Source organism: Heliangelus exortis, chromosome 1, assembly GCF_036169615.1.
Source record: "Heliangelus exortis chromosome 1, bHelExo1.hap1, whole genome shotgun sequence".
NCBI classification, from domain to species: Eukaryota; Metazoa; Chordata; class Aves; order Apodiformes; family Trochilidae; genus Heliangelus; species Heliangelus exortis.
In genome coordinates this window covers 123676658-123698171 of record NC_092422.1, presented here as the reverse complement: position 1 = coordinate 123698171, position 21514 = coordinate 123676658, and the positions used below count along the sequence as shown (strand labels likewise).

The window sequence follows — 21514 nt, the reverse complement described above, 5'->3', positions numbered from 1 at the left end:
ACTGTTCAACATAAAATGAATTTTTTAACTGAGTGATTGTGGGAGATTTACTCGATCATACTTTTGGTTCCTGTAATTTTGCATCATCAAAGTGAAACTCAAATGCTTAGTTTCAGTCTTAGCTCAATGTAAACAGATCTTCTTCCATTTCATAAGGATGTCAAAATACTTTGCAGAGTGCATTAAATGCTTCCTTTTTTTTTAAGGGGAAGGCAAGCAAGACATTGCAATGACTCCCCTGGAAGTCACAGGGCAGTAACATTTAGAAAAGAGTCACTGCAAGCCCTGTGCCTTCCCTATCAGGTTGATCTTTGGAGCAGAGGGCATCATGACCCCACAGCACTGGCCTCTAACCTGGCTCTAAAGACAAGACCTGGAGAACATGTTTCTTTTGATGAGGCAGGCTCATGGCTGGTGAGCAGAGGTTTAACAAATGCCTCACAAAGGCTGTTTTACCCTTGTTTGCCTTGTTTGCACACAGCATGAAGTTAGCATTTAGGAGTGGCCCCAGGGCCCACTGATGTCACTGGCTGCCTCATGACTTTCTGTAAGGTTTGGATTTGGAGTGCCACATCTGTACAAAACCTAAACCTCAGAAAAACCTAAGTGTATGAGAACAAATGAGAATGATTGCATTGGCAGATGCAGAGCTTGTGGCAGCCTGAAGTCATTTTATCTACAAGGAATTCAGGATACGGCACAAGACAGGTTTGGTTTCTGCAAAGAGATGGGGTTAAGCTGTCCCTTGCAGGGAGCCTAGCTCCTAGCATAATCTCTATCATAAATAATTTATTTTCTTCTTCTCTTGCAGTGCTTTGTTGGAAGGATGCAACAAAGCAGGAGGCTAACAGCTCAACTACCCAAAGCTCTTCATCCTAATGTGTTCCTTCTGAGCATGGCAGGGCCTTGAAGAAAGAGGAAACCAAGTGGAGAGCATTCAAGCAGCAGCAGTTACTGCAGAGCTCAGAAAAACAAATTGGAAGACAAATTATTATGTTGCATTTTATACCCTAAGCCTGATACTTCCACCTCACGGGCTAAGTGTCTCACCCACATTCACACTGACATCACACATTTATCCTCCAGTAGAGCCCATGCAAGCATGAAGTTCTACATAACATTCATCATACCAGGCCTTTTAGCAGCAGTATTTTTTCCATACAGCTTGTAGCATCTGTAGTAATTTTCCAGAAATAGAAATATAGAGGTGTAACTCTGAAACCAAATGTCCTTCATTTGAGAAGCATGTGTAGTGCATCATTCTCTGTGTTGCACACTCAATCACTTTGCACAAATACTTGTACATTTGTGCATCTTTGACATTAAAAGGCTGAAAAAAGCAACCTCATTCTTTCTATGATACAGACAAAAATTTTCCAAATACCAATCCTCTGCCAAAAATGTGAAAACAATATGAAGGCTTCAAATGCATTATGAAGTAAACAGCATAAAAATAAACCACAAGTATTTCGTGGTGATGAAATTAGAAGCAGATCGCAGTTTAGGTGTCACAAATTACAGTGCTCTAGCAGATGTCCAAAATTTTAGCAAAGGCATGGTTTTCAGTCTCCCCATCTTGCACGAAACTGTAGCGAAATAAAACAACATTCAGCAACACATACAGCAATGAGATCTTACATTCAAGTGCAAGCAAACCCTCAAGGCTGCCCACAAGAGGTGTTATAAACATCCAGATACTGTTGGAGGCAAGTAAAGATCTGTATAACTTTAAATCTGGCCATTAATACCAATGAGAGGGTTAGAAAATTAGTGTGTCACCACTTCATACCTGAAACCATAGCTAGAAAGGATGGGAATTTTGTAGAATACACAGTGAGAACAGGAAATACTAGTATAATTCCATTTTAAAAAGTCTGTGAATGAAAAGCCTGAAGATCATAGGAAAATTATTTTGCACAGTGTTCTCCATTGTCATAGGACTTAACACAACACAACTCAGTGACCAAGCCAAATTCATACCAGCAGCTACATTTAAGCTAATATTAATGATGTGTTATTCATTATTAAACTTTACTGTCTCCCACAATATATGGACATGATGCTGGATCTGAGGGAACTCAGCAATTGTGCTGGGCTGGCCACGTCTGCACAATGCTCAGTAAAGCTTCTGTGTAGTGTCTGTGTGACAAAAAGGAAGAAGAAAGGGCTGTATAGGAATAAACTAGTCCAAGAGAGAGTCAAAGCCTACATGATGTTTACTTTACCTCCATTGCAACTGGTGGCAGGTTGATACTGAGGACAGCTGTGGTGATGGTTGTGTGAACTGAACTGAGCAGAAGCACCATGACATTACTCCCAGACGCTCCCATCACATCCATCCCTGTGCCACTTCTCATTCCAGTTCAAATAGCACCTTCCAAGAGACATAGATTTCCTCTGTCTTCAGCAGGGTAGCGAGAAATCCCATCTTCCTTAGTCCTGCTGCTGGGACTTAAGCATCGGAGTTGTTGGAAGAAACTGCAACTTTTAAAGCTATCATTTAACTAAAGTATCCCCAGGACTTTTCTCCTGTAATATGGTGATCCTTTTTTCACAGGCTAAACCAGAATTATGTGTAAATTGTAATGGCTACTGCAGACAAGAGAGGTCTCCAAGCTGCACCAGTAGCTGTAATTAACCCATGACCATATCTCAATATGTAACTCACTCCTCAAGGAATCTGGTGCAGCCACAGAACCAAGCAGGTCTGGCAAGTTTTTGTCATCCAGGCAGCAGCTAACCCTGCCAGAAACTGGAATTAGAACAGGAACAGAGAGAGAAGGCCAGTTTCTTATGCAAAGATTTTTCTAAGATAATCTTCCTGGGTTCAGGGTCACATCCAGGCCCATGAAAGATGCTGCTGAGGGATCAGGGCTCTAGGTGAGCAGCAGTGCTGCAGAACTTCAAAGCCTTTCCTTCTCCTCCTCGGTGATTATTTACCATGGTGTGAACAGCAGAACCACGGGGGTAGGTATGTTAAATGTTAAACGTCTTTTCCAACTAAAACAATTCTATGGGCTGCAGCTCTCAAGCCCTGGACAGTAGCCACACACACACCTCTGCAAACAATCTGGGAGGGGAGGACTCGGGGCAAGATTTTTTGCCCATGTGAGCAACGGGATGGTTAATTGTAGAGAGGGAACAGCTCTTCTTTGAGAAGCACACAAAAAATTGCATCTTTAGTCCTGATAGTGACCACCTAAGAAAGTTGGAGAGCCTAGCCAGATACATACGGTTTTTGCAGGGGTGGGAGGCTACACGTTCCCTTTCTGAAATAAACCATAGGGTGGCACTGTTTTGAAACACTACCTCCGAATATTTCCTTGACACTTTCTATATTCTACAAGCACACAAGAGTTCCCACTGAAACCTTGTGAATGAAGTAATCCTACAGAAATCTCAGGGACATAGTAAGGATTAACATCATTGGCATATATATTTTCCTGTATATTATTTCTAAATTGTTAAATTTTGACCTAAAAACCAAAATGTCTGAGGTACTTAAATTCAAGCACTGCACCTCCTGTTTCAAAACATGTTTTTATGTGTAAAACACCCCTAGTTTGTGCAACTGTCCTCTGCTCTTCTTCTGTGCCATGTTAACAGCCAAGAAAAGCACTTCTAAGAAGTAATCTTCTGTTTCACATCTGCTGTGCAGGGCAAGAGTGGCAGAGAGTTTGGGGAAGCAGAGTCAAAGGGAATAAGTGGTGGTTATGGTAAAATGAGCTACAGAGATTCCCCGTGACTACTGATTTGCTGTTGTAAAACAACACAGCAGAGCAGGCACCATTTTAAATGAATGGCAAAAGAGACCTGAAGCCAGGTATTAGAAGGTGATGATGGCACTCTGGGAGAGAACAGTGCAAAACTGATTCTTAACAAATCTTGAGCTCAGAAATGAAAACTCTAACCGCTTATACCTGCCAAATGCCCTGTGCACTGACAGAAAATGAGATGTTGGTTGTGTGTCAGTCATTCATAGCACAAGGAAAAGAAATGGGTCAGAAGATAAATTCTCACTAACTGAAGAATCCTCTGCCGGGTTGTCATATAGGAGTTCAACTGATCTGAAACAACATGAGTTCATCTTCTGTGTCCAGCTGGTCCCCTGCACTGCAAAGAACTCCTCAGCTTTCAGACAGCCCTTTACTATGAATATGCCAGGTCCTGAACTGTTGTTATTTTTGCAGTCTCTACCACAAAGCAAAGCCTGCCCACCTCCAGCTACCACATGCGATGCAGAAGAACACATTGTAGCAGAACTACTTGAGCCTAACCTTAGACATTTTCTTTCTTACAGATACTTTTGATCTAGCACTATATCCCAGTGCACTGGCATCCTTCTAGCCCATGGCTTCAAGTGTTCAAAAAGTCAGTGAGGACAATAGAGAGGCCAGGAGCCCCTTTCCAATCTCACTGCAGGGTGGAATAATGAAGCAGTGTTGGCTACAGACTGAGTTCAGGATGTGTGACTGCCAGTGAATTGACCCAGGCAGCATCTCAACAGGCAAACAACAACCATTCATTCATGCATCTGTTTGGATTCATCTGTTTGTTCTGCCAGTGGAGCACAAGACACACAACACAGTCTGGCAAAAAGCAAAGCAGTTAAGTAAATCAGCTGGAGAGCCACCAAAATAGTCCACCCATATCAACATGAGGATGTCCTCATTTACTATAAACTTTCTGGTGCTTCCAACAGGAGAATAAGAGGATTTGTACCAAGACTGTAAACACAGATCTTTGCAGTGCATAGAAACTCAGTTAAGTTGATCACTACCACTCTGGTAAGGTAATGTGAAGCTTACTTCTATTGGAATTGTCTGAAAAACCCTCCATGCAGTTAAAAACCAAAAGGCAGAGACAGTGGGAGGATGGAGGAACTTGCAAACACCAGCATGCAGAATTAATAAGGCTCTACCAGTGAGACTCACATGGTGAGTTTTAGTCTTTCCATTTTTCCTCTTCAGAGCATCCAAAATTGTCTTTATTTCAAGGATCACCATGGGAGCAGTAATTAATTAAAATGAAATGGGATTTACTCTAAATGAGCAGGAAAAATATACAACATGTTATGAGCTACAAACTTAAACGAAGTGAAATATCTTTAAAACACAACTTTCAGAGAAAATTAATCCCACTTTTTTTTTTTTTTTTTTTTTTTTTTTGAGTCAGCAAGTAGACTGTGTAAAAATTACACACTGGCTTTCTTTCAGAAACAGGCTAACAAATCCTCCTTTTTGGTTCTGAGTAATAGCTAACTTGAAGACCACCAGTGGCAGTGCAAAGAACTTAGAATTGGTTGGCTCTTACAGACCTTTTTGAGTTGGATACTAATGAAAGTTACTGAACTGAAGCCCAAACAATAAATACCATTACACTCTTTGAATCCAATGTGGAAGCACTTCAACTATGCAAGCCTTGTGTTATCCTAGATGAGGTCATGATTCCTAATGCTTATTGTATTGAATATTCCTGACATTTTCAGAGAGCTTGATTAGGAAGATTATCCTTTGTCCCTTGTGACTTATGGATAGCTGAGGTTTATACATTTAATGCAAAACAGGGTTTATACTTCATTAAACAGATTCATTTGCATTTCCACAATGTAATTCCTGAACAGTTTACATGCTCGTGTCTGGCCTGCATGACTATGCTAACCCTAAGATAAAATGGGCTCTAGGTCTGAAGCTGCTAGAAACCCACAAATCAAGTGGCAAGGTGCCAGCTTTGGAAGCAGATTGATTTTCTCTGCTCTGAATGGGCATGCAAAATGGCACCACTTGTTACATTATCCAAGCTGTTTAGCTGAGCAGCGTTTTTATTCATGTCTAACTTATAATTGGCACTGATCATCAGTTGTTTTTAGTAGGAGTGAGAATCTAGAAGGCAAATCATACACAGCTCAGTTTAAACCAGTCTTACAAGAATGTGACATGCAGATACTAATTCTTAGCCTGTGGCAGCAATGCACGATACATAAAGAGAGCGAGCACAGTGTATGAGTTCACATACCCCATTTTTTGCATAACTGTGATGGACTATGCAGAACTGCTCAGAATTAATTAATTCCCATCTGTTTACCTCAAACACCAACTAACAGACTCACTAATCACCATTACCACTATCTTAGAAGTGGAAACATCCTCAGAAGGGGAAAGAAACCCCACAAGACACACAATCAAAGTCTAGGGGGAAACCAAATGCTTTACTAATCAATTGTCCACCTTCTTGGGAAGAGCCCACAGGGAGGTTCACAACAGGCAGAGCACCACAGGAGCGTGGTTCCCAGGCTACAGCAAGTCCCAGAAGCTAACAGAAAAACTATCCAACTATGGCTTTAGCAAAAATTGGGACATCAGCTTCTGCTCTATTTTAAGGAAAACAAGAACAGGTGATATGTTAATCTAATCCAGCTCTTGGAATAAATTGTTTCACTCTTTCATACCTCATTATCTGAAAAGCATCTTAACAGCATTAAAAAAGCTGAGAGAGATCTGTACACAAAGTCCTGGTCACAGGGCAATGCCATGCAAAAGTGCTGGCTCTGAGAGGGCTTTAGGGAAAGAAGTGAGATTCAGTGAACAGAGAGAGGGGAAGAAAAAATCTGGTACTTCAGCCCAGTGACCGCAGAAAAGATGGAGCAGCACTGAGAACCAGAGAAGGGGACAACATATTCTGTTCAGTGAACCATGAGTGAACCAGGAAGAGCCCCACAAAAACCACACAGTAGGAGACAGGGACTGGGGCTAAGGTGAGCCAGAGCTGCAGAGCCTGCAGGGCTCTGAAAGGAGGTGGAATGGGTAGATGGACCCCAAGAGGACAGCAGCAACATCAAAGGTGGGAAGGAAGTGTTTGTGGGAGCACCTTTGTCAAAGGAGGACAGAAAATAGAGATTATCTTGGAGCAAAGGTACAGAAGAAAGATGGTCTTTACAGGCTCTGAAATTACATGACTGTAAGCAAATAAACCCAGTCAAACTTTCTGTGAATAAGCCATGGTAGCCAGCTGTGGAGCTCAGAGCAAAAAGGTTGCAATGGATAGTAGAATCAGCAGGGATACACCTAGGGAGTTTTATGCTATTTAAAATGCCTCAGAAGGGTTGTTTCGTGGATATTTCAGTATTCAGAAACATAATTATCTGTGTCTTACTTCTTCCCCATGCCTATGTATTTTTCTTACAAGATATACGTCCAATGCATCTCTAGATTTATGGCCTATACATACACATATTTAAAGGACCCTGAATGATGTTCAGTGACCACCAATCAGAAAACATTAGTGCTACTTGTAAAAGAAATACATTACCACATTTTAAAATCAATAATACTTAAATAGGGTTTTGTTTTTACCTTAGCTTTTCATGCATGAAAGATCCTCTCCAAAAAAATTATTTTATACAGCTAGAACCAGTTTACAGACTTCACCTGAAAAATGGAATCCATCATACTTATTTCTATGCTATAGTGGTTAATGTTCTTCCACATGTGCTGCTCTTTTAAGCATAAATCAGCTTGTGGGAAGGCAGTCTCAGCTAAGGGTGCCTCGTTTAAGTTTAGCTCTTTGCAGGATTAAGCATTAAGGATGAAGAAGAATTAGGCTACAGTTCAGAGGAGGCCACAGTAGAGTAATTCTCTAAGTGAGGCTGCAGATTGTATCTCGTGCAGCAGGTTGCCAAGGAGCTGCTAGAAGCAGAGAACAAATACAGATAGGAGGAGGTGGGTGCAGCAAGGCTGGGACTACACTGAAAAGGCTCTGGCTACAAAAGGATGACAGTAGCAGGAAGAAGAAGCAGATAAAGCCTACAGCCCAGACAAAGGTGCTGCAGCAGAACTAGCAGAAGAGCCTCTGAAGGTCCCAGCATTGACTTCTCCTTAGCTGGAGTTTCTTGACCACAGTCCTGTCAGGCATCCTCAGCACTGAGCCACCTCCTTCAGCTGCTCTGTCTCCTCCTGTCTGCTGCCCAGGGACCGGAGCTTCTCTCCTCACGGATTATGGAGGTGCTGTACCACCCCTTCCCCTCCATCCTCCTTTTCAAACTGAGAGACTGGGGAGGAGGAATTGCATGACCAAAGTCTGAAACTGATAAACAAGCTCTAATCTTAAACCCTATTAGAATGAAAGACCATAGTAAGCTCAGTAACAGATAAAAAAAAACCTGACAGCTGGTCCCTGCTGAATCATTCATCGTATTTCAAAGCTGCTCTGTTTTCCCAAGCTCTAGTTTAGGAACAATTCCTTATTCAGGAGAGCAATGATGCACGTGCCTCCATAAGTATATGCTTTTACAACCTAGTGCCTTAGAAAAACAAATGATAGTTATTTTGGAAAAGACAGTCAATTTAGAACTACTGGTTTTCCCCTTGACTTCTTTGGCAAACGTTACACAAGAAAATTTTAACTCTTGCCCTCTCATGTACCATAGTGATAATACCTATCTACATCACTTAGTGGTGTCATGAGGATTCATTAATGCTTATAAGCGTGGTGAAGATGAGAAGTCTTACAACCACTAAAGTACATCAAGGCAATAGGATTTAAATGCATGCTAAGCCCTATGGTGAGCATCTCTCTCCTTCCTCCTTCCCCTGTGAGCATCTATAAAGCTATTTGCCAAAATCTGCCCAGTGGGACAGCCAAAGCTGATCTCTGTATAGGCCCCAGGGACTGAACCAAATGCTCAGATGAGTAAAGTTAACAATGCCCATCTCAGGCACAGCAAAAAATTGAGAACACAAGTGTATTTTCAAAATCCAAAAAGTGGCAATGCCAAGGAAGAAAATGTGCTTATGAAATCAAAATGGGCTCCAGAAGCAAGGAACAAATGAACCGACTGTTATTTAGCTTGGGGAAAGTATTGCTTTTTCTTCTTCTTGATTCAATGCCATGTTTCCCTCCTCTGGTTTACTGACTTGTATCTTTCATTTCTAAATTATATTCTGTCTAAATTTAGTTACCACAGAGAACACTAAACCCAGCCTGAACACCTGGGCACTAGCTACAGGCAGGCTATTCTGGAGCTGGTGGTTCAGCACAGCAGAACCAGTAATTAAAACCTGCCGCTGGCATGTTTGGCTTTGCTGAGACACATTAAAACAGTGCTTGGGTCATCAGGCAGCACCTCATCCTCTCTTCTTTCTTCCTCTATACATGCAGACCCGGTCCACACACAGTCCCTGGCCCTGAAGCTGGAAATGGAAGCTGTCTGGCTGACTGTCCACCCCGCTCAGGTACAGACAGTCATGTTCTTCTCTGTCCCCGTGGTGCTGCAGTCTGAGGGTGACCCACATTCTCATCTAAAGTCATTGGGGAATGACCACAAGTGGGAAATCAGGCTGCACAGGCTCCATCAAACTTGAGCAACCAGCTTCTGAGCACAGCTACCCCACCTGGGTGTTCCAGATTCACATGTTTGCTCCCTGAGCATCAGGATCTACCCTGGCTCCAGCAGCCACTTACAAAGGGGGAAACCAGCACCCTTTGCTAACAGTGCTAGTAACACATTATCCATACAGCAGCACTGATACAGGAGTGCCTCCTATGCCCAGCTTGTCAAAGCAACCTCCTACCATCTCCTGACAGTAGTTTTAAAAATGTACCCTGAGCTCAGTGGTCACAAGCCTTCTGCAGGCAGCTCTCCTCCCTCTGGGCTGGGGAAGGAAGCAAGTGATGTGCCTGTGTGCTCTTGTCCTTGCACTGCTGGGTAACAGGGCTTAGAAAAAAAGTGATGTGAGGCAGCAATAAGGAATTTCAAAGCTTCAAAGAACTGGTGAAGAGAACCCAGTGACAATTTTAAGTCTGAATACCAGTTTGCCACAGTAGACTTTATAGGATTTCTGTGATTCTGAGAAGGTATCATCATCCTTTCTTTAATGAAAACATTCTGTCACCACCTGTCAGGAATAAATTCAGGCAAAGAAAACAAGACAATATTGAACTAGAAGGCAGGATCTTGCAAAACATGAGAGCTGATTCATTCCTTCCCACTCTTTCCCCCCATCCTATTCTGGGCACTGTGCCACAACTACATTAATTTAACCTGTGTGGGAACTTGCATTAGATTACTATCCACTACCAGTGATACAAAATTCCTTTTTTCTCCATCATTGCCATACTTCTGTAAGAGAAGTACTGAATCACAGTAATTTCATCATTTTCTTGAATTATTCCCATTTCTGTATAGTCTGCTAGCAGAGGTGCTAAGTACGAAAGACTTGGCTACTCACTCCCACCTCTACAACAGGTATGCCAGGCTATTATGATATATAAATCTGTTATTTTTCTGACAACATTTGTAAATTATGTATATAGACACACATTCCTGCTTGCAAATCTGCACTCCTACTTTTTAGGATCAGAAAACGGTGACTAGAAGAAGTCACCTGTTGGAGGGCTAAGTTAAAGAAACCTCTTGGGTACAAAACTTCTTAAGTTCACATAGGAAAAAGAGGAGCAATAAATAACTGTCAGGAAACTGTGGCTTCTATTATTACCCAAGGCAGGGGACATTTTGGTTCTACTTGCCCTCAACTCATTCAGTGTAGTTTCTGCTATGACAGCACTCGGGGTTACAGCCTAGAAACCCTTCTAGTTACACTTCTCCCCAGTAATTAAAAAAAAAAATAAAAATCAAATTTTATTCATTTAATATAATGCTTAGCACTCTGCAGAAGGACCTTTTTCCTCCTTCCTTTCCTCATCAAGGTAGTCTCTGAGCTCAACTGCCTTCCTGTGCAGGTGCTCTGCAAGCCACAAAAGCCCAGTTTGCCCTTGCCAGACCCAGCAGCAGTGAAAGCAACCCCCTCTGAAAGCTTCCTTTGTGTTTCAAAGCAGTTCAGAAAAGCAACTCACTCTACCTGAGCTTTCCCACAGCCAGAACAAGCATCCTCAGTGACTGGATGCTCCAGTGGGAAGGGAAATGGGTGGGTTTGGTAGCAGGATGCAAAAGAAGTTTCTAGGACTGGACACAGCTTCTCAGCTGCAAGGCTGGGCTTGGTTATAACTTTGCTGAGTGTGGATAAAAACAGCAAAAAGCTTAGGAAAAGTTGTCCTAAATTTTTCATATTAAAGGTCAGAGGGAATCTGTTTGCTAAGAGGGCATCCTGACTGTACAACCAGCCCTGTTTTCAACAACATAGAAAGGAACAGGATCAAATCAAATCAATTCAAATCAGACTAGACTAGACTAGACTAGACTAGACTAGACTAGACTAGACTAGAATAGAATAGAATAGAAATAATCTAGAATAGACTAGCCCAGACCAGCTCTGCAGTCTAACTCTCAGGAAGACCCAAACAGACTGAATCTAAAAGGCAAAAAGCAATAGAGGAAAATATGTCTTCAGGCCTCCTTTATACATCTAACAGAAAGAAAAAAGGACAAAAATCTCCCTTTATTTCTGAGCAAGTCAGTATGTGTAACTCATCCACTTCACTCATTAACTCAAGTAGGCCAGTACCAAATGACTGCCACTAGGGGATATGCCCTTTTTAAACAGTTAATGGAGTTAATTAATTGTGTTACCGGAAAATGTACCTTGACAAAAAGCAAAATAATTGAAGTGCACATAAATCTTGTTTATTCATCTGTCTAAAAATAAGCTGAAAAAGGAAAAAAAAAATATGAAAAGAATATGTAGTAAAATAGGTTCTAGAGCATCTGGAAAGGATGGAGAACTACTGGTAGATTTGCAAATTCAGTTACTGGTTATGAATAATTATATGCAAGCTAATATCCAAGATGACCAATAATAAATAAAATAAAATAAGTTAAAACAAACAAACAGGTGTGAATACTAACTTGTTTAGGAAAAAAAAAAAAGTATCTGAATCTAGCAAGCATTACTATTATATTGTATAATATTGCTGATTTCTCAGTGAGAGTAAAGAGCTTTAATCCATATTCTCAACTAGAGTTTATTTTTCAGGGAAAAATCAGTATTTTCAAGCAAAATATATTTTCTGTGGTGTGCTCTTTTTTTAAAATCAAACACCTATTTTCTACCACAAACAGCTTTGACAAAAATAATATGGGCCAGTGAAGCATTTCCTTTTATAAAGGTTTCTAGCATTCAAGGCCAGACTTCACTACATAAAAGAAAACAGTGACCAAAGAACCAGTGTCCTCATTTTATTGGTCCTGAAGCCACATGAGATCAGTCAGGGCACATGTAGATGTTTTAGTGGGGCAGAAAAGGTGAGCCCTAGACATTTTTCACCTTACAAGTGGAGATTATCAAAGATTTTTGGAAGACCTAGTTTTCAACAAGAGAAAAAGGTTTCTTCACCAACAACATGCCCAAGACAGACCATAGCAGAAAAGGAGCAAACAAATTAGCCTAAAAAGTCACATATCAGGTCAAGAGCCCAATGAAAACAGAGTACCTGTTTAACCAAGCCCAAAGCCCAAGCCACTGAGCCACACACCTTTTATCAGGAGAGGCATCATCATTCCATGGACGATGGGTTGGTTCCACGTACTCTCTGAAGATGGAAATTCCTCCTCAAACAGCAAGGAGGAGGTATGCTGACTGCTTGACACTGCTCACAGACCATCACTGAGGCTTCACAAAACCGTCCAGACCAGAAATGTGTAAGAATTTCCAAGTGGAAAACTATTTATATAGTTTTCCAGGGGTTAACAGTTCCCAACAACCTGCTGGTCTGAAATAGTTAGGGTATTTGGACTAAAAGTTGCACTACAAAACAGACAAGATACTACATCAGCTAGTTGGATATTATAATTTAAGGAGACCTCAGTCATCACCAAACTACACAAAATCTAATATCAAATGATCTGGTTGGTCCAGGAAACACCCAGGTTTGCTCAGTCTCAGCTAGAGGTATTTGGAAGAGGAGTGTTACTGCCTGGTGCACTGGCCACCTCCTCACCTGAGCAGGACTCCCCACTTCTCTCAGAGGAAACAGGCAGCAGCTGAGACCAAAACACAAACCATTGATGCCAATTTCTAAATGTCCCTCTGCTATGTGGTAAAGCAGCAGATTGAAGAAATCAATTTTTTGATTAAATGCTAACTCCTACAGGAAAGGCTGACAGGAAAAAATAGTCACACATGGCTTACTTAGCAGAAATTGCTAACAAGGTGAACCTAATAACTACACCATTTGGCCACTCAATACAGCACAGCCATACCTCAAACAATGAAAACAAAAACCCCTTTGGAACTTGCAGTTTTATCACTGGGCAGACTTGAAAACTAGCTTTGTTAAATGAGGCAAAATTTCCACCCTTTCCTCACAACCCAAACAGTCAATCAACACATCTGTCCTTTTTTTTTGCAGTTTTTTCAGATATGTTTTTAAAAGTTAATATTTTATTGCCCTCCACCAGAATAATGTTCCAGCAGCCAGGAATATACAAAGGAAATTAACTGCCTTTTGTGCTAAAATCTGCTTTGTCCCTAGTCTAGAACATAAGGACAGGGGGATGTTGGTCCTGGCACAGGCGGCCTGGGAAGAAATTTGCAACCAGCCATTCTGACCTACCACTGTCCTGAACAGGAGTCATGAACAAAAGAAATTACTTTTAAAAAAATCCTTCTTTTTTCAATTCAATGAAGCCAACATGCTTAAGGGATCTTGATCTTCCTCCATTTGTTCTCCCACTGCTCCAATCTCAAGGCATGCATGCATTCTCTGAGACGATGTAGACTCCTAAAACATTTCTCAGCTGACCTGCTTCATCAATGGTGTGACTAATAGGCTCAGTATCTCACAAGCAACCTCAGGAGAAAACAAAGCTTGGTTCTGTGGTGATGGACTGTAGGAAGCACACTGCCTTTCAGTAAATCCATGCCTATGTCTTGGCTGAAGCAGTGGCCAACAGCAGAGGCCTTGGGAAGACTCTCACAACCAGAACAATCAGGTAATGCTGCTCCCCAGAATACTTCCCAGCTGCTGAGGCCTCCACAGGGTGAGGACATTCTAAACCAGAGCTATTAATTTTATATTCAGGAACCTCTGATCTATTCTTCCTGATTTTGCTCGCTTTTTTTTTTGAACCCACGGAAACTCGTGTCACACACACACCCAATGGCAAGTTCTTGGATGGCTAAGCAAGAAGCACATCTTCCTGCTCTGAACCTGGGGACTGACAGTTTCATTTGAGGCCCCCAGTTCCTTTCCTGACAGAGTCAAAAATTGGTCACTCCCTAATTCTTCCTCTCTGTGCCATTTACACCTCACTCTCCTCTTTGCTTCCTAACAGACGCAGGAGGTAAAAATATGATCAGCAAGAAAGATGGCTGAAAGCACGTCAGCCATTTCAATCCCACTTTCCCACAGCAGAAGCAGTGATGGAAAAGATGAGCCCTTCAGCAAAAAGGAGTGCTTGAGGTACAGGCAGGAAATCCTCTTATCTTTAGTACTTCAAAACCAACGCTGATATCCCACCAAAATCCTCACTTGCATATCATGTAATCTTTTAGGCACCTAAATGCCTCCAGGCACCTAAATTCACTAAAATCCACTAAAACTCATTTATCGACACAAGCATTCCCCACTCCTCAGTCAGAACCTTCCCAGACTCCAGGAGAAATCTCCAGCTGCCTGTCTGCATGTGGAGCAAGGATTTATTCTGTGCTCCCTTGTGCCAGGGTACAGAGAGGGACCTTAGAGTTTGGATTGACAGGAAGCTGAACATGAGCCAGCAGTGTGGCCAGGTAGCCAAGAAGGCCAATGGCATCCTGGCCTGTGTCAGGAACAGCGTGGCCAGCAGGTCCAAGGAAGGGATCCTGCCCCTGTACTCAGCCCTGGTGAGGCCACACCTCGAGTCCTGTGTCCAGTTCTGGGCCCCTCAGTTCAGGAAGGAGATTGAGGTCCTGGAGCAGGTCCAAAGGAGGGCAACCAGGCTGGTGAAGGGACTCGAGCACAGATCCTATGAGGAGAGGCTGAGGGAGCTGGGGCTGTTCAGCCTGGAGAAGAGGAGGCTCAGGGGAGACCTCATCACTCTCTACAACTCCCTGAAAGGAGGGTGTAGCCAGGGGGGGGTTGGTCTCTTTTCCCAGGCAACTCTCAGCAAGACAAGAGGGCACGGTCTCAAGTTGTGCCAGGGGAGGTTTAGGTTGCACACTAGAAAGAATTTCTTTACTGAGAGGGTGATCAGACATTGGAATGGGCTGCCCAGGGAAGTGGTGGATTCTCCGTCCCTGGAGATATTTAAAAAGAGACTGGATGTGGCACTCAGTGCCATGGTCTGGGAACTGCAGTGGTAGTGGATCAAGGGTTGGACTTGATGATCTCTGAGGTCCCTTCCAACCCAGCCAATTCTATGATTCTCTGATTCTCTGATTCTATGTCTTACACAGTTCTTAAGTGAGTTATCTGTTGTCACAGATTTAATTGGCAACACATTTTGTATCCCCTGAGGGTAGCCAAAATAGCAGAGCCTCTAAAATAGCTGAATAAGGAAAATCTGAATTCTGTTACCTAAATTCTGAAATGTAGCCTTTGACTGACCGTGCTATATACTATTTGAAGGAAATCTCTGAGCAACTAAAAATACCAAAAGGGCACTTTACTTTTTCCCCAGCAGAGCTATGGTGCCACCCACTGCCATTAGCCCAAATTGTCCCACCATGTGCAGTTTTGCCCAACAGGTTGTAAAGATCAGAAAATGACAACTTGGTTAAAAATAAAGCTTTCATTCTACTCAAACATCTGGTGGATAAAATCTAGAGCAAGATGCAGCACTGATCTGTTCCTGTCAAGGTAGGTATGCCCCTCCTAACTACTTTAGGCATTAAACAGAGCATTACCAAGAAAGACTGTTCCCTTTCCTTCCTACAAGAGCAGCTACTGATTGCTAAATGTCAGAGCCAAAACCACTTAACAATATCAAATGACACAATAAAAACTGAAGTAGAACACAATTTCATCTTCATGACACTTTTTATTTAGCCCAGCCTGGATTTTCAGTGTATTCTGCCCATATTACTTTCTTCTTTTTGTTGTCCCTAAATACTAATTTCTTGCTGATATGTTTGGTTTCGATTAATTTCCAAGTGTGGGCTCATCTTGTCTGAAGAAATAACTCCAGAAAAATTTGACAAGCGAATTTGTTTTCCCCAGTGAAAATGAGTAAGATACACAGAGCTGATATTCAAGAAGGTAATAAAAACAGTTACAAATGAGAATTGATATCTAATATGTACTTCAGTGATCTGGTGAGGGACTGTCTAGGCTGAATAAATGAGCTGCTAATATAGTCAGTTAAGATAGGTGGGTCATCTGGCAAGAGAAGATGAAGAGAAACAAGTCCAAAGAGACAAGAATGCTGAAGCCTGGAGGACTGGCTTTCCATCTGTTGCCTGGAAATGTAGTCTCTCCTCTCTTAATTCTGTTACTGCTTCCCTGCAATGTCTAATAGACAGCTTGTCTTAATGAAGTAGGATGCCAGTCTATTTTATTTGAATGACTGGGAAGGGGAAAGTATGTAAAACCAGAAAAAACCTCCAGGATGTTCTTCCTGCTTATATTCACATTCATATTTTCTTGCTAATAAGAAACTGAGTGTAAAGTGAAGAACATATGGAAGAAAAAGAATTGGATCTTTCACCTGGAATGAAAAATCAAGTGGGCCAAACTCATCTGACATTATCCATACATCTAGCTGGAGCACTTAGATACTCTGCAGCAGTGTTCTTAAAAATGTGTAGTCATTCAAGCAAGACAGCACTTGGAAATGCCTGGGTTCTTTTTGGGTTTTTTTTTTTGTTGTTTTTTTTTTTACAGCTTGAAGAGTGAGAAAAAGCAGTGTTGACCAGGGACCTCTCCACATACAGCCATTGTGCCTCTCAAGTCTGAAAAGAGAATGGGAGGGGGGCACGCTCTCTGGAAGGATGAAATTCCCGTAAAGCATCTCAAATAATGCATTAAGATAATTGAAAACCTTGACCTCACTAGTACTCAGAGGATTTTGGAAAGCACTATCTTCACCAATAACATGTTGGGCATGTGCAGCCAGAGGAGGCAGAAGGAGGGGAAGAGGTGCCAGGCAAGTGCCAGTCTGAACTGTTGCCTAGCAGAAGTACTTGGTAAGAGCTGCTGAGTAAGGCTCCAGGTAGAGCAGGAAGCCCTCAGCAGTGTTTTGCTGGGGCCTGTTCTTCCCCACAGTGGTTTCTTCCATACCACACATCTCTGCTGCATGCAGTGCCAGACCTGGCTCAGCCCAAGCTGCTCTGCTTTCCTGCACAGCCTACAGCAGGGGCCTGAGGAACACACAAAGGATCATCTGTCTCAGGTGTGCCTCTGCACACTTACACAGAGCATCACTGTCACTTTTTAAGCCAGAGGACTGCCAACACCTGTGTACTGCCTCTGGCTTCAGGTCATCACTGCCTGAAGGACTCCAGCCTGTTGTGATGACCTAAGCACAGGGAGCAAGAAGGGTCCTTCGTGAGATCAGGTCACCCAATCCACCAAGGGCTCTGTTTAGGGAAAGCTCACCCTCTACAGCTCCGCCAAGACATTTCACTGATTCCACCCATTCTCACAGGTCCATTTTCTCCACATTAGAGTTGAAACCCAGTATATCCCCAAAGGGAAGGGCAAGGACATTACTTCATCTGTCTCTGGCAACAAAACCCAGGTTTTTACTATGCTCCCGAGACATCCAAAACAACTCTCCTACATACTGCTCCTTTTTGAGTGCAGATAGCACTGGAAAAGTTGTTTCACATGGAAAGCGTGAATTTAACACTAAGCTTTTGACCCACACTAAACCTTGTGCAAGAATTTCAGCTTTGTATCTCAGTGGCCCAGTCCTCTCCAGCTTAGTGTATTTATGAAGCAATTGATGAAACATCAGCTGCATTTAGGGACAGCAAAGTCAGAGAGGTCCTCTTGTTTGCCATAAAATCATGTGACAAGTGGAACAACAGAAACCCAGGGGTTTTTCCCTATTTTATCTTCCCTTCCTGACAGATACAAAAGCAAAAAAGGCTTGCTAAGTCACAAATGATAGAAACTCCTGTGATATAGCAGAGAATAAAGAAAAGACAAAGCACTCAATAGGGAGGTTTCATGAAATACAACTTTAACTGCTGGTTGCCCACATGACTACTATTTTTCAAAGATGTGCTACGGACATAATCCATGAACTCAGTGAGGAGATTTCTCCAAACTGATCCAAAGTGAGGACTGAAATGGTGATTTTTTCTTTCTTTCAACCTTTTCCTAAAAGGCGATTCCCCTACTCAGATGGTCCTTCACGCAGCCTTCATTAACCCTGAGGCAGTGACTAAGAGTTAAGGATTAGCATTTTTATAATTTTTAAGGTAAAGTTGGCTTTGTTTAATTTCTCTTGGCACTGCTCTAGTTCTCGGGTTGCAGCAGAGAAATTCAGCACAGGTGGCCCATAACTCACAGAGAGGTCAGTCTGCAATGGACAGATCATGAAGGTGTAGCACAGAACAGGCTGCCAGCATAGAACAACACAAACTCCAATTGAGCTCTTGGGCAGCCCTAGAATTAGGTAAGGAAAAAAAAAAAAAAAAAAAAAAAAAGCAAGGGCCAGATATCTTGTCTTTCCAATCCTCAAGGTCATTCTGACCTTAAATAAGCCCTTAATTTGAAATCATGACCACCTCTGCACTCCTCCTCCTTCTAAGCAAAGGAGTATGATGGGTTGTCAAAGAAGGTAAAATTCAAATGAAGCATTTGTTCCAAGTTATTCACAATGCAAGGATAGAATTAATCAGCTTTCTCTTACCTAGCCTGTCCAAACTGTATAATAACTACATAATAATTAACACTAACAATATTAAAATACTGCTCTGGGAATATTTGTAAAAAGAGATTAGTAATACCAGGCTTTGTTCCTCTACAGAACAAAGGGAAATCCTAAATCGTCTTGTTTGCTCTGCATCCATCAGGCTCTGACAAACCATGTGCAGCCACCGGAGCCCGGAGCAGTGTCTCAGAAGCACTAGAAAGAACCTTGGGCTCCAGTCCCCTCACTCCCACGCAGCAAGGCAAGAGATTTCCCATTCCTTCTATAGCAAATTTTGAGGGATGTCTTCCTACTTCAGTTGCCTCAGCTACTGCACACTTAAGACTAGAGGGGCCTAAAGCTATAACAACAAAATTTGGGAAGATAACCCAAAATGAGAGCAAGACAAGAGAGTGGGACAAGAAGCCTGAGCCATAAAGCGATTCGTTCTCTTGATAATACTCCATCTACACTGGCACTTTCCTGTTACAGCCAGTTTCCAGCAGAAGCAGCCCAGGAGTGCCTGGGAGGGAAGCTTGCCTTTGGGAAGGAGTACTGAAAACTGCAATAGGAACTGGACACTTTGGATTCCTGTATCAGGGAAAGGATTCCTACCGACTGTACTAGCTTTTGGTTACAGCTCTCAAGCGGGGTCTGGCGTTGCTGTGTAGCCACTCTCCCCTGGGCTTGGGTTAAAACAACCTTCGGGTTATTTCTCTAAAGCTTTCAGCAGCGCCTTCACCCATCACGAAAGTCTTGCATTCTCCTGCACACAACACACACGGCGCCGCTGCCCGGTCTGCGAACGGAGAGCTGCTCCATTCGCCGGAGTCTCTCTCCCTTCTCAAAATTTCACAGCCGAATTTCACCGCTTGCCGCCGGGCCGGGAGCAACGGAGGCGAGATTCGGATGGCGGGTCCCTCCGCACGGCTGATGCACTCACCGCCGCTTCGCTCCCTCCAGCAGCCCCGGGCGGCTCCAGGCGCTCGGCACTCGCCCCGCGCAGCCCGGCCCACCCTCCCCCAACGCAGCCGGGTTCCCAGCCAGCGGTGGCGACCCGCGGGGACACCCCGCACCCCGGTTCCTCCGCACCCCGTGATGCCCAAACAGGCAGCTATGGCACCCTCCGCCTACGAATGGCCCGGCCACTCGGAAACCACACGGCAAAGTTTGCCCGGCCTGGCTCGCCCGTGCCTGCCCGCCGCCGCACCATGGACAGCACCCGCCGGGCTCCCGCCGCCGCTCCCGCACCCCGGTCCCGGCCGCCCCTCGCCTCCCCTAACCCGCAACCGCGGCCGCCCTGAGGGGCGCAGCCGCCCCGCTCCGGAGCCGCTCCCTGCGCCGCGGCGCCCCCTGGTGGGGCCCCGTCAGCCTCGCTGCTGCTCTCCCCCCGTTCCCCGCCTCGACTCCCGCTCGCCGGTGCCCGGTGTCACGGCGGCGGCCCCGCGTTCCCGGCCCCCGCCCCACGGTGTGCGTGCCCGCAGCCACGGCGGGATCCTTACCTTCCGCAGCATGCTGGGCAGGCAGCGCCGGGGGCTCCCCGCCACGGCGCCGCGCTCTCCTGCCCCTCACGGAGCGGCCATGCAGAGGGCAGGGCGGCTGCGGCGGCCACCTCGGTCCTCCGGGGCACACACCCCCGGCACACCCCGGCCTCCGCCCCACCCCGGCCCGGCGGCGCGATGCCCGGAGTCCACGGGCCCTCCCCGCACGCCGCCCGCCTGCCCACACTGAGCGGCGGCGCGACGGCTGCCGCCCGCCACGAGGCAGCGCGGCCACGGAGGGGGCCGGGCCCACCCGCCTCCGCCGCCCGGCCCCTTCCCCCGGCCTCAGCCCCCTCCCTGCCGCCCCGCCCGGGACGGGAGCCCGCGGCCCTGGGGCTGGGGGAGGCCGTGGGGGAAGAAGGTGGTCTCTACCCGAGAGGTGCTTGGCTCCGTCCGGCTCCCGGTGGTGATGGTGCGGTTGGGGAGCCGCGGCGGCGCCCCACGGGAGCGGGATGCCGGGCTTCCTCCCCGCTGCAGCCGCTCGCTCCTACCTGTGCACCGTCGACTCCCCTGGGCCCGAGCAGGGTAGGGCTGAGGGTTGCTTCACCTCCTGGGTAGAAGGGAGATGGCAGGCTGAGTGGCTTCATAGTCCCAGCCAGGTCGGTGGGAAGCCACCTGGACCACGCTGCTCAGGTGGTTAAACACTCTGTACGTGGTCATGGTCCTCTGGTTTCCCATAACGAAGCAAGTCTCACCCGAAGCAAATTACACCTATTCCAGGAGCAATTTACTTTTTCTGCAAGCTGTAGTACACTGTCAGAGCTACAAGATGTTCCCAAGTTAAAATAGAACCCTACCTTGAAAGGTGTTTAGAGCTAATTATGAAGTACTTTCTGTATTAGTGTTAAATGCAAGAACTTGGGGTTCCTGTTGTCCGGTGTGGGGAGGTGAATCATTGTTTGGTGGGGTTATATCTGTACACCCACACACCCCCCACGGGCTGAGCCTCTGTGCCCAGCATCCAAACCCAGCCAGGGGTGCAGCAGCTTGTGCTGTGTCTCAGGAAGACAGGACCACGTGTTTCAGATTCTGATGGATGTGGCTGATCTCAGGGCAACCTATTACTTCAAGTATCCCCTGCGTGCAAGTACATTCTCGGGTAACTTTTCATCAAACTTGAGTCCTGTGAGCACATAGTGACCCATGGTGAACCAATTTCCTGAGAGCTAGTTAGTAAGTAAAAAGCAGACAAAGAAGCTAGAGCAAACTGTCATTGCATTTACACTTGGAATTAGTTTGACAG

General features: G+C 44.6%; 1 protein-coding gene across 1 annotated transcript in view; it reads right to left on the bottom strand.

Moving 5' to 3' along the window:
* The window catches only part of TMCC3 (transmembrane and coiled-coil domain family 3), a 134909-nt gene extending 114536 nt beyond the window's left edge, over nt 1–20373 (bottom strand). The window contains exon 1 of the mRNA XM_071765032.1: nt 20233–20373. Coding sequence (XP_071621133.1) covers nt 20233–20244 — 12 coding nt within the window. The 5' untranslated portion in view covers nt 20245–20373. The remainder of the gene's footprint in view (nt 1–20232) is intronic.
* Between the last annotated feature and the right edge of the window lie 1141 nt (nt 20374–21514).